We start from the raw sequence: 14440 nt of genomic DNA, 5'->3' as shown, positions 1-14440 counted from the left end.
CAGGCTTTTCTCTCTGTCGTGTTTAGTGTCTTAATCGTACTGCGTTTAGTTGTGATTTAGTTGTGCGTTTAGTGTACTTAAATGTTTTACAGGCTCAACCCTGAAGTTGCTCAAGTGCAAAGTGATAAGACAAACGTTTTGGTCACAAGAACATCGTCAGCGTCATGTTGTTTTTAAGGTTAAAAAAAAAGACTTGGGGAATGCTTACAATTAGGAAAAGATTTGGGTTAAGGTTAGGCATTAAAAGGTAAGTTTAGGGGGTGAAGTTACAGTTATGTCTGATACATTAGTAGTTGCAGGCTTGCTTGGTGTCTGCGTACAACCAATTATACAACGGGTCGTTTCGAGGAAGCAATCTGATTGGTTGAAACAGCTTTCTAGCTAATCACCTAATCAAAACATAGAAATCAGCTGCTCTGTTCTCCCAGAGTGCAGCAGACTGAGTTGCTATAGGCTTAGAGTATATATATTTATAGAGAAGGCACCCAGAGGAAACCCTGAGGTGAAATGGACATAGTGGCCGAATGAAGGTATTGCAGCCTGGCCCCAAACACATGAACGCGCTGTCCGTTTGACTATCATTGTACACGTTCACGACGGGCGACGCTCGCGCGCGTTCAACGGCAGCGCGTTCATGTGTCTGGGGCCACTCACCATTGCAATCCGTCCCAGAATGCACTCTGTTCCTACCAGGAAGGAGGAGTGAAATCGCCTCATGCGCTTTTGAGCAACTCAATGCAAGTGGATGGGAGGATCTGTCGATTTTATTTTAGCGAATATCTTAGTTTTAAGTTAACCCATTCTGAACCGGGCACCCATTTTGGTGTCAGCATCATGTTATGCTTTAGCTATTGAAAAATAGCAGATCTACAAGCTCATATCGCGCCACCGAGTGGCGCGATACGTGTTGGTCTGCTATTTTTGAAAAATCGAAGAACGACTGACATTTCTAGAATCCGATCTCAGGTCAGAATGGGTTAATCGGACCCAGTGTGTGTCCAGTGGAAACCTGGTATGAATCTGATCTCAGGTCAGAATGGGTTAAGTGTAACCGTTGTATAATTGCAATATATATCACCTTGATATCACCTGATCTGCTGGTGCTGATATCAGCTTGCCGTGTGGGTTGATCCCAGATCTGTGCAGCGAAAAACTGTCTGAAGGATACTGAACATGAGAATCACAGGATAGGAGGCCGAGAGGAGAATGGACCTGTACTGTACTGTACTGTACTGTACTGTACTGTACTGTACTGTACTGTACTGTACTGTACTGTACTGTACTGTACTGTACTGTACTGTCCAGAGACGGGCTGGGTGTGGAGGAGGACTCTGTGTGGGGGGGGGGGGGTTCAGGGGTAGCAGCAGCATGTCACTGGCTGTACCCTGGTTTAGGGCAACAATGGTTTTGAATAATGAATAATGATGTTGTTTTGACTGAAAACAAGTAAAGTGTTGTTTGTTCTTTTTTTTAGTTTGTAAATAAAGGGTTTTATAAAAAGTAAAAAAAAGTCTCTCTCTCTCTCTCTCTCTCTCTCTCTCTCTCCCCCCCAGCCTGCCAACCTATCAGAGACGGGCGTAGGTAACACGCTGGCAGACAGACCAGCGGACCAGGGTCTGTACACGGCGCTGTGGCAGCTGTCCCTGGCTCTGCTGTTCAAGATGATGGTCACTGTGGTCACCTTCGGCATGAAGGTAGGCTCCCTGTGTGTGTGTGTGTGTGTGTGTGTGTGTGTGTGTGTGTGTGTGTGTGTGTGTGTGTGTGTGTGTGTGTGTGTGTGTGTGTGTGTGTGTGTGTGTGTGTGTGTGTGTGTGTGTGTGTGTGTGTGTGTGTGTGTGTGTGTGTGTGTGTGTGTGTGTGTGTGTGTGTGTGTGCGTGCATGTGCGCTTGTGTGTTCTCTCATGCACTGTTTGGACCACAAAACGCACATCATGTAATCTCTCACTCACACGCTCATGCTCTTTTGCTTTCATTCTCTCAAATGCTCACACAAGCACAGTATTTTCTCACAGACACACACACGCACACACGCACATATACCCCATCCCCAAACAGCACATAAATCAGAAGGAATTACAGCCAGTGATCCAGTGTCGTCTTAATGCCTTGCAGAGGAAGAAAGATGTTGAAGGGATGATGTCTTAACTGCATGTGTCAGAGTTAAAACATCTCCGCTTTGAGGTTATCAACGGGAACACTGAACTCCCTTTGGTTCTTACCGTCACTGTGTGTGTGAGTGTGTGTGTGTGTGTGTTTTTTCAAATTTTTATTTTTTTATACTTGCATACCACAAATCAGATCTTTTTGCCCCGCTTTGAGTATGCGGAGGCTTTTCTTTTATCATTCAGGACAGCAGTTTTAGAAATAGCCTAAGCCTGAGTTATCCTTAACCCATTCTGACCTGAGATCAGATTCTAAAAATGTCTATTACATCCTGACAGTTTCATTATTAACCCATTCTGACCTGAGATCAGATTCTAAAAGTGTCTTCGATTTTTCAAAAATAGCAGACCTACAAGCTCGTATCGCGCCACTCGGTGGCGCGATATGAGCTTGTAGATCTGCTATTTTTCAATAGCTAAAGCACGACATGATGCTAACACCAAAATGTGTCCCTGTACAGAATGGTTTAATGCACGCCTGCAATGCTGCTGGCGAGGGTTCCTAAATGCAGAGCGCAAGTGCATTAATGATGATAAAGAACACCCTCAAGTGTAATATTGCGATTATACAACAATTATCCTTAAAACTAAGATATTCGCTAAAATAAAATCGTTTTTTTTTTTTTAAATGACATATGTAGCCACTACGACCACAAATATCCCAAGAAACTTGCTAGCCCTATAGCAACCCAGTCTGCTGCACTCTGGGAGAACAGAGCAGCTGATTTCTATGTTTTGATTAGGTGATTAGCTAGAAAGCTGTTTCAACCAATCAGATTGCTTCCTCGAAAAGACCCGTTGTATAATTGGTTGTACGCAGACACCAAGCAAGCCTGCAACTACTAATGTATCAGACATAACTGTAACTTCACCCCCTAAACTTACCTTTTAATGCCTAACCTTAACCCGAATCTTTTCCTAATTGTAAGCATTCCCCAAGTCTTTTTTTTTTAACCTTAAAAGCAACATGACACTGACGATGTTCTTGTGACCAAAACGTTTGTCTTATCACTTTGCACTTGAGCAACTTCAGCGTTGAGCCTGTAAAACATTTAAGTACACTAAACGCACAACTAAATCACATCTAAACGCAGTACGATTAAGACACTAAACACGACAGAGAGAAAAGCCTGAAGGAGGAACATGGAGGATCTGTCTGAAGCCTGGATGAGGAACATGGATCTGTCTGAATCCATCTTCTTCACAACGGTGGCTTCCACCACTGATTTGAGTGTAATGCACAACGTCGGTTGTGCATTCCAAGAAACCCCTCAAGGTGCTGAGCATGAGCGCCAAACGTCTTGTTGTACTTTGAGATATAACACATTGTGAGGAAGACGTATCTGTTCCTCTGAAGAAAATCAGTTTTCCTTTTTTATGGTTAAGAACAACTGAAGAGGTGAAGGAGTTGACTTGAACACCACAAGAAGCAGAGGAGACGAACTTAAAAACGTAATAGCACAGGCAGATATACATACTAGAGCATGTCTGAAATAAGTGTCAGAGCTGAAATCGACATGTACATATGAAATAAATGCTTAAACATGTAGCTACTGTAGGTGTAATGTTAGAGTCCACAGAAGTGAACCTTTCAAGCCTGTTTTCTCAACTCGCTGTTTTCTGCAAGACATTATTACTCTATAAGCCATATCTCCAAAACTGGCGGGTCAAACTGAACAACCGATTATGTCAATTTGAAGCTATGATTCCCTGCTTTCATATGACATGAAAAAAAACGAAAAATCCAATGGCAGTCCCTCAGTCAAATTTAGTCACATTTGTAGAACGGGCCTCAGGTTTTTAACGTGTCCCTCCATCCCCCCTCCAGGTCCCGTCGGGTCTCTTCATCCCCAGCATGGCGGTGGGCGCCATCGCGGGCAGGCTGCTGGGCGTGGGCATGGAGCAGCTCGCCTACTACAACCACGACTGGTTCATCTTCAAAGGGTGGTGTTCGCCGGGCGCCGACTGCATCACCCCGGGGCTGTACGCCATGGTGGGCGCTGCGGCGTGTCTAGGTGAGGAGGAGGAGGCTCTGGGAGGGAACAACCACATGCTCTGCACTGTATTCTTCACACAGAGAAAGTGTTGGTTAAAGATGGAGTGCCACGATTTTTTCCACCCTAAAACATGATCGTCAGATATAAGGAGGAAGAACATTTTTCCAAAAAGTGTACAGTATTTGTTAACTCATTCTGACCTGAGATCAGATTCATACGATGTTTCCACTGGACACACACTGGTCTGATTAACCCATTCTGACCTGAGATCATATTCTAAAAATGTCAGTCGTTCTTTGATTTTTCAAAAATAGCAGACCTACAAGCTCGTAATGAGCTTGTAGATCTGCTATTTTTCAATAGCTAAAGCATAACATGATGCTAACACCAGAATGGGTTCCCGTTCAGAATGGGTTAAAATCATGCTTTTATGTGGACACGCCCACCAGTTAATTTAGTATGCCTGGTTTGCCTGGTGGGTGGTGATTCACCTGAACTGAAGCCACACCCACAGCTGTAGTTGCATGAAAAAGAGGCAGGGGTTAAGGGAGGGGCTGATAGTGTGATGTCACTATAATACTGTTTATTTCATTGGCTGATGTTTGACTGTCAAAGGGTTCAGCCTCCAGGAAGAAACCCTAAATACAAAGTTAATACACCATTTCACATAAAAACGACTCCAGGGTGTCTAATGAAGTACTGTCACCTCATAGACACATGAAAAACTGGAAAAAATATAAAAATTGTGGCACTCCATCTTTAAGCTTTATTCTTATGCACGAAAGGACTATACAGTAGGAAAGTATGTGGATCGAAGGATCAACATGGAAATAAAGACAAGCTGGGAAGTTGGAACCATTCGGTGAAAAAAGGAAAAATCACACCTGTGATTCTTATCTTATCGTCGTACTTCATCATGACGTAAAATAGACACTATGCCTATTTTATCAGACTCTACGTAAAGTTCTCCTTTCATTGTCAACAGGAATTTAATGTTTGTGTAGGACGAAAATCTACACTAGTAGCTGAGTACACAGACACTCAAAACTGGCCTTTCGTTGTCCGTCAGACGGGCTGAACGGGGTCAGAACTGCCGGTTCCTAATCCTACATCCGGGGCTGGGAGAAGTTGGGACATCGGCAGTGGAGAGAATTCCACATGAGGGGGGGCAGGGGCGGAGCCCCCAATCTCCTGGGCTGGACGGGGGTCGGACCGGGTCTTGGGTCGGTCGCGGTCGGTCCTGTCGGGGTATTTTGTGGAATCGGGTTGACCCTGTTGAAGAGCTCTTATAACGCAGACCCCCGTCACAGGCCAAAGTTTACACGGCATATATAAATTCTAAATTGATTTCAGTCCCTCTCTCTGCAGAGAGAGCGGGGCGGAACAGTCTGGAATCCATCGACCACAGATGGGAAGCGTTGGCGTCTGGGTGACAATGAGACGCAGACGTAGCCGTAAAGCGCCTCCACGCCCTGTCGTCCCAACGGCCCGATGACAAGAACACAAAGCCCTCGATGACACGTTCCACTAACCCATTCTGACCTGAGATCAGATTCATACGAGGTTTCCGCTGGACACACACACTGGTCTGATTATAACCCATTCTGACCTGAGATCAGATTAAAAAAATGTCAGTCGTTCTTCGATTTTTTTCAAAAAATAGCAGACCTACAAGCTCATAGCGCGCCACTCGGTGGCGCGCTATGAGCTTGTAGATCTGCTATTTTTCAATAGCTAAAGCACGACATGATGCTATAACACCAAAAGGGGTTCCCGTTCAGAATGGGCTAATATGAAGATCAAAAGAGAGACTGTGATCTCAGATGATGATGATGTATTCATCGATTCTTTCTCTGCTAAGTACGAACATACCCCCCCCCCCCCCCCCCCCTTTACACCATTTATGAAGGCTGTGAATCAGCTTTTACCATCATTCCGGCCGCGTCACCACCTCCCCCCCAGATATGGGATCTTTTCCACACGGCCCCATAGACTTCGGGTTCAAAGTAGGATTTTCCAACGCCTTATATCGCTGGAACTACGAGCGCTGGCTGTCCTCATGGTGATCGTCGTCCATCCTAAAGTTCGGATGTCATGTCTACGTTTGTAGACGTGGTCTACAAAATGTCTTCTAAATCCTGACGGTTTTGTGAAAAGTCAGTCGTTCTCAAACATTTCCCCCCAAAAAATATATGTAATTGGCCGCCGACCCCCAATATGTAGTTCCAGGGACCCCCCCGCCCCCAGGAGCAAAGATTTGAGTTAAATACTCGCTCTGAAAGAATATTGTATTCAAAGATTTTTGCCACATTTTCAAGAATTTTCAAAAATAGTCATCAATAGTCATTTACGAGCTCTGTCGGTGCCGTCGGAGCTTGTAGATCTACTATTTTTCAATAGCTAAAGTATAACGTAACTCCTAAAACACCAAAAGGCGTTCCCGTCCAGAATGGCTTAAAACAACGTAAAGCCCTATACTGTATATACAACTTCATACTACAAATGGCAAAAGTAGCTGATCTACAAGCTCACAACATTCACTTCTGAAGATACTTTAAGACGTGTAGATCAAAGACCCCGAACGTTGTCCCGCCATTGGCTGAAATTAGGCCACCCACCTGAGAATGTGTTTTTCTGTTTCATTAAAGAGCTGCAGAGACCGTTGCTGAACAAACAACTCTATAGCAATGATTACCATCAGAACATAGTGTTTTGACCTTTTTAACAAAATACTTTTTTTGTTTTAACCAAAAAGAAACAACCTTTTAAATTTAAACCCCGCCAGGAACAACAAATCTCGCCCCCGTTTTAAACAGAAGAGAGGTGGGGTTCTCCTCCTGGGTGGTCAGGTGGATCTCACCCCTTTTGGTGTTTTTAAGGATTATGTCATACTTTAGCTATTGAAAAATAGCAGATCTACAAGCTCGTAGTGCGGCACTCATACAGAATACTGAATACATACTCGTACTGAATACGTTCGCTGTGAAATAATGTATATTCAAAGATTTGTCTTTGAATATGCATTATTTCACAGCGAACGGTTTTAACTAAAATCTTTGCTTCTGGGGTGGGGGGAGGGGGGGGGGGGTCCATGTAAAAGGTTGAGCACCACTGACATAGAAACATAGGTTTTTTTCAGAAAACCTTTTAGGATTTAGAAGACTTATTTATTATTCTGTTTTAGAATCGGCCTCCGGTCTAAATGTGTTAAGGTTCCTATATAGTTTCATGTAACCGTACATCGGACCGTGTTTGACTGAGTGGCTGGGAAAACAATGGTGACCTTTTTTTATGACTTTTGACCGTGACCCAAATTACCGGCGAAATGTAATCTGATGATGAACGGATAATAACCACCCTTTGTTTAACCCATTTTGACCTGAGGACGATTTAAGTTTTCTGAAAAAACCTCATGTTTCTGTGTCAGTCGTTCTCAAACATTTTCATGTCAAGGACCCCTAAAAAAAATATATGTATTTGGTCGCAGATCCCCGTCTCAAAATATGTTCTTTCAGGGACTTCCCCCAGAAGCAAAGATTTGAGTTAAAAAACGTTCGCTCTGAAAGAATATATATTCAAACATTTTCACGATAAAAATAAATAAATAGCGGACCTACAAGCTGCCACGCTACGAGCTTGTAGATCTGCTATTTTTCAATAGCTAAAGTATAACATAATGCTTTAAAAAAAACCACCAAAAAGAGGTTCCCGCCCAAAACGGGTTAACGGTTCCGTTCAGGCCGGTTTCCCGTAAAGTAAAATGACAGACGGCGACAAAAACATTCCACCGACATAAGTTATGGTTAAGTTATTGTCCTTTTCTTTAAGAGGATAAAGATGGTTTATGTCCGTGGCTGAAAATGATCTACACTTTGACTTTGACTTGGCCTTCGATGTTTCAGAAAAATATTGAATGATGAAAGTCAGGTGTTTGGGAAAAAGGGCTGCGCTAGCCTGCGCTATATTTATTTAAAACATACAAATCAAATTTGAACGCCCGTTTCTGACGACTATATTCTGTTAAAAAGAAGGGGGGGGGGCGGGAATGTTTGGCACGTGATTTTTGGAGCAAAGAACGGTCTGAAAGAATCCAACGCCCGGCTTGTTATTTATTGTTACTAAACAAATAAAGACGTTGCCATGTCTGAGGGGGGATTTCTGGCTGTGGACAGTTGTAAGTGATAAGGGAGGCGCAGCTCAAACAAACTTTTAATGGCTTCATCTCTGATGTTTTATTGGATTATTAGGTTAAACGCGGACAAATATAGGGTTTTCCAGATGTGTTGAGAAGTGTCCAAGCTCGGTGTTATAATACTGTGTTGGACTGTTTGTTACGTAGCTAAATGTGGTCAGATAGTTCTGCCGTCCCTGGAGTGCCTTAGTCACCGTCGGAGAGGAAACGCAAAACAGAGCGGCGGTGGGCTCAGGGGTATAGACTAGAGTGACCGGATGGAAACCGCAGGGTTCCCAGTTCGAACCCTGTGGGCTCCCCCAGAGCAGAGTAATATTAGTAAGAGAGTGGCGACACTTAACGTTGACTCCCATTGTATAACAATGGAATGCGGAAGTGCTCATTCTTATCTCAATGGGATAGTTCCAGCCATAGGAGCAATGTGTGGAACTATTAGCCCATAAGGCACCCGCTTTGCGGCGTGTCGCTACTCCGTCGAAGTGTCCTTGAGCAAGACACTGAACCCCGGCCTAATTGCTCCTGATGTGCTGGTCGGTGCCTTTGCATGGTTTCCGCCCGCCATCGGTGTATGGATGGGTGAACGTAATGCACAATCTATGTAAAGCGCCTTGGATAAAGGTGCTATATGAATGCACCATTTACCATTTACCAGAGCAGAAGACGGGTGATTGGAGGGATGGATGGTGTGCTGTGCTGTTGGTGTGTGTGTGTTTGTGATGTATGAAGAACAGATGTGATCGGGGGTATTCTTGGAGCGAAGGCGGATGCTGGTTCGTGCGGTGGTGGTGAGGGGGGGGGGTGGTGGTGGTGGTGGTCGTGGGTAAGAAGAAGCTTCTCCTGTTCATGTACAGTAGCTTCTACTGTAAGCTCAACGACCACATGAACCCGTGCGTCCCTTATTCCTGGGCCTGTCATAACTGCGAACGTTCAGCGGTAATAACGCTAGCATGACATTTTGGTGACGATGGCCGATCTACAAAGCTCACAGTGCTGAGCATTTAAGATTGGCTATTTTTATATTTGATGTACAGCAAAGTATATCAGGTTTTAAGCGGTTCACCCTAAACAGGATATATGTCTCTTTCTTTTTTGGCTGCTCTGGGATCATTTTCAGGAAGAGAGAAAGGGAAAATAAACCAACAGTCTACTCTATAATATAATGTAGTCTCTGCAATCATTTATTTTATTGTAGCAATATGCTTCTGTGACCGACCATGTGGATGTCGTTTGTCATTACTCGGCGATGGCTTGCGCGAAAAGCTGCCAACTCCGCCAGTCACTAACGATTGTTTTCCGAGGGTAACGGCAGGGTCACATGAATGTCCCCCCCCCCCCCCCCCCGCACCCGAAAATAAGGTTATAATGAAAAAGATGAATTTGATATGAAACTGGATATGGGATAATAAGATGTTTTTTCTTTCCCAACTGATATGCAAAGGCATCAGTTGAAAACTGTCAAACTGTATTAACCTATTCTGAACGGGAACCCATTTTGGTGTCAGCATCATGTTATGCTTTAACTATTGAAAAATAGCAGACCTACAAGCTCGTATCGCGCCACTCGGTGGCGCGATATGAGCTTGTAGATCTGCTATTTTTGAAAAATCGAAGAGCGACTGACATTTTTAGAATCTGATCTCAGGTCAGAATGGGTTCATCAGACCCAGTGTTTGTCCGGCGGAAACCTCGTATGAATCTGATCTCAGGTCAGAATGGGTTAATCCACTTCGGACTGGAACACATCAGTAGCTTTTGACCATTATTTTAAAGTTTAGCTGTTGACAAATAGCAGATCTACAAGCTCATAGCGTGGCCACGCTATGAGCTATTTTTGAAAAGTCGTGAAAATGTGTGCAATTCTTGGAATATATATATATTATGTCACTGCAAACGTTTTTTAGCTCATATCTTTGCTGTTGGTGGGGGTCCCTGGAACTACATATTTTCATTTGCGGGGTCGGCGGCCAATTACATATAACTTTTTGTGATCCTCGACATGAAATAGATTGAGAACCTCTGGCAAAGAAATCTAGGGTTTTTCAGAAAACATGTCGTGATTTGGAAGACATGTCATTTTGTATAATCTGGCCTGCAGTCCTAAATGGGTTAACCCATTCTTGACGGGAACCCCATTTGGTGTTAATAGCATTATGTTATACTTTAGCTATTGAAAAATAGAAGATCTACAAGCTCATACGAGCTTGTAAGGGCTGCTATTTTTGAAAAATCTTGAAAATGTGTTGCAAATCTTTGAATTCTTTCAGAGCAAACGGTTTTAACTCAAATCTTTGCTTCTGGTGGGGGTCCCTCCCTGGAACAACATATTTTCAGATGGGGGTCGGCGGCCAATTACATATCATTTTTGGGGGTCCTTGACATGAAATATTGAGCACCACTGATATAGAAACATGGGTATTTCAGAAAACTGTCTTTTTGATGTCAGGCCTAAATGGGTTAAGCCATATGGCGTTCTCACAAAAAAATAAAAGAATACGTCGACCACAAAAGCTCCGTCCATATGGTCTGTGTTGTTGCGTCGCGGGTGAACAGGACAGAAGGAAAGGCCACAACAAAGCCAGGAGGAGACTCTGTGGAGTCAAACCTCAGCTGGAACTTCTCATATTTGAAAATAAATAATACGTTTGGAAATGATTTAAAACATGTCAAAGTTTTCAAACCAAAAAAAGTATGTGGTCTGACTGACTGACCACACAGTGAGGTTGTTTTGAAGATGAATAAGTATATGTTTAGACAGTCCAAAGTGATGGAGGGGGTGTGAGTGAGCGTATCGCCGCCCGGGGTACCGTGGTTCTCAAAGTGGGCTCCTTGAGGGCGTTCCAGGGGGTCCCACCGCTAAATCTAATCTTAAGCATAAATGCGCCAAGTCTCTCTCTGTGTGTGTGTGTGTGTGTGTGTGTGTGTGTGTGTGTGTGTGTGTGTGTGTGTGTGTGTGTGTGTGTGTGTGTGTGTGTGTGTGTGTGTGTGTGTGTGTGTGTGTGTGTGTGTGTGTGTGTACGTGTGTGTGTACGTCTGTAATGCACGTAACTCGAGAACCGGTCGCCCCACCGACTTCAAATTCGACACACGCGTTCCACACTCTTACAAGGAGGTGCAGAGCCCGGTGTCGAGTCGGTCGGACCCACGGTTGTCCCCCCAAAAAGGCCTCTGCCCGGGGCTCTGGACACTAGGGCCAGTGCCCAACGGTCAGAGGCTCCAACGACGCATAATATCTGGGCGGGGCATACTGTACATGTATTGACAACTTGCATCCCCGTGGGGGGAATGGCCTACATGGAACAGTAGGCCATTCCCCCACGGGGACCTCTCTAGTTTCATTAATACAGCGTCACCGTCCTTTGAAGTTTTGAACCTCCTTTATCCATATTTTTTAAAACGGAATACAAGTTAACAGCGGAGGAGCTATTATTTGAACGAGTGACACGTATACTGTAGTTACATGTATTCACTGTTCTTATAATGGTTGCTATGGCTCTCAGTTTCGCACGCACGCACGCACACACACACACACACACACTCACACACTCACACACTCTCACACACACAGTACACACCCCCTCTCTCTCTCAACCCAACCGCTCCCCGGACAAAGGCAGATAGATGGCCGCCCACCCTGCGCTCTGCTTGAGGTTTCTGGGGGAGTTTTTTCCGTTCCCCTCCATCATGCCAAGTGCTTCATGCTCATCATCAGGGGAATGTTGGTTTCTCAGTAAATTAAAGAGTGTATGGTCTACTCTTTTGACCGGCTCCATACCGTGACGCTGGATCCATGGAATGGACTTGGCGACTTGGCGTGTTCTTATTTATGGTGACTGTGTATGTTGGAGCTCCACTATTGCTCAACAACAAGCATCGTTTAACCCATTCTGACCTGAGATCAGATTCATACGAGGTTTCCACTGGACACACACTGGTCTGATTATAACCCATTCTGACCTGAGATCAGATTCTAAAAAAAAATGTCAGTCGTTCTTCGATTTAAAAAAAATAGCAGACCTACAAGCTCGTATCGCGCCACTCGGTGGCGCGATATGAGCTTGTAGATCTGCTATTTTTCAATAGCTAAAGCACAACATGATGCTAACACCAAAATGGGTTCCCGTTCAGAATGGGTTAAATATAATTCTGGATTCTAAGGAAGCCTTATATATATAATCCTCACATCTCTCACGGGGGGTGCCGGGATAATAATACTCAGCACATGTTTTTTTATGACGCCTTATTCATTCCTGGTTGTTATACACGATGACTCGCTTGTTTTATTTTATTTGTTCGCTGCCCTCCCTCGGTCGGGGCTTTCTTTGCTCAAGGGCACAACGTTATAGTCTGGGTTCCATTCTCACCGCTCCTCGACGTCTGGTGACTCATGATGACGTCATCACCGTCCTTGTGACTCGTGATGACGTCATAGACCGTCCTTGGGAGATCTCTGACAGTCTGAATGCAACGCATTATATCTGGGTGGGGCGTGCTTTGCCGTCACATGTTAACCCCTTCCTTCCTGGTCCAGGTGGGGTGACCCCTTAGAGTATATATATTTATAGAGAAGGCACCCAGAGGAAATCTTGAGGCGAAATGGACATAGTGGCCGAATGAAGGTATTGCAGCCTGGCCCCAAACATGAACGCGCTGTCCGTTGACTATCATTGTACACGTTCACGACGGACGACGCTCGTGCGCGTTCAACGGCAGCGCGTTCATGTGTTTGGGGGCCACTCACCATTGCAATACGTCCCAGAATGCACTCTGTTCCTACCAGGAAGGAGGAGTGAATCCGCCTCATTGCGCTTTTGAGCAACTCAATGCAAGTGGATGGGAGGAGAACTCGGGTGTCTTCTCTATAGATATATATACTCTATGGGTGTCTCTGGTGGTCATCATGTTATTAACCCCTTCCTTCCTGGTCCCATAGGTGGGGTGACCCGTATGACGGTGTCTCTGGTGGTCATCATGTTATTAACCCCTTCCTTCCTGGTCCCATAGGTGGGGTGACCCGTATGACGGTGTCTCTGGTGGTCATCATGTTCGAGCTGACCGGAGGTCTGGAGTACATCGTTCCTCTCATGGCCGCCACCATGACCAGCAAGTGGGTGGCGGACGCCTTCGGACGAGAAGGGATCTATGAGGTGAGGCTGGCTCTGTGTGTGTGTGTGTGTGTGTGTGTGCGTGTGCGTGCGTGTGTGCGTGTGTGTGTGCTCAGATTTGTGCTGTACTATGGCTGTCCTTGTGCGTGGCATTGGTTTTGCACTAACCCATTCTGACCTGAGATCAGATTCTAAAAATGACAGTTTGAAAATGACAGTTTTCTGAAAAAAGCCTATGTTTCTATGTCAGTCGTTCTTCGATTTTTCAAAAATAGCAGACCTACAAGCTCGTAGCGCGCCACTCGGTGGCGCGCTATGAGCTTGTAGATCTGCTATTTTTCAATAGCTAAAGCATAACATAGTGCTAACACCAAAATGGGTTCCCGCTCAGAATGGGCTAAACAAGTAAAAAACATATCATATGATATTTAACATCAACATTTTCTCAGGTTTCCACGAGGATTTACGCTAATCTTATTTGACATTGTGAAGTGCTTTCTTGGCAAAGAAACACGGTATGTTTTTTTTGTTTTTTTTGGGGTAAACGTAACATTTCGGCCCCTAATGGGATCACCTGTGCCTTTAAAAACACCATGCCCTCTCACAATGAAACCTAAACTGTGACTAAAAGTGTTTACGATGAACTGCCACATTGTCATGTCTCCAAACACACTATGTTTGCTCCAAGGTTGATACTTATATTTGATATAACCTTGTTCTCCATATAATTACATATAATTCTGGGTATTTTCATATGTAACGTTACGCAAGCACATTTGTTTGGCTCGCATAACGCGGCAGGAGAGATTTCACCGTCCGTGACTCTTGACATTCTTGGCAAAGCGTTTTATTTGTGTTTTTTTGGAACCTTAACCCATTTCGGGCGGGAACCCCTTGTGGCGTTTTAAGCTTTATGTCATGCTTTAGCTATTGAAAAATAGCAGATCTACAAGCTCATAGCACGGCACCGAGTGCCGCGCTATGAAC

General features: G+C 44.5%; 1 protein-coding gene across 1 annotated transcript in view; it reads left to right on the top strand.

Annotated features, from left to right (window-relative positions):
* The window catches only part of LOC310875577 (H(+)/Cl(-) exchange transporter 5-like), a 63888-nt gene that overhangs the window by 43279 nt on the left and 6169 nt on the right, over positions 1–14440 (top strand). The window contains 3 exon segments of the mRNA XM_083788859.1: positions 1554–1694; positions 3991–4177; positions 13353–13495. Of these exon segments, the coding sequence (XP_083644985.1) occupies positions 1554–1694; positions 3991–4177; positions 13353–13495 (471 nt within the window).

The sequence above is a fragment of the Protomyctophum parallelum genome (assembly GCF_964188405.1).
Source record: "Protomyctophum parallelum genome assembly, chromosome: 18".
Classification (NCBI taxonomy): Eukaryota; Metazoa; Chordata; class Actinopteri; order Myctophiformes; family Myctophidae; genus Protomyctophum; species Protomyctophum parallelum.
This window is presented reverse-complemented; position numbering and strand designations above follow the sequence as displayed.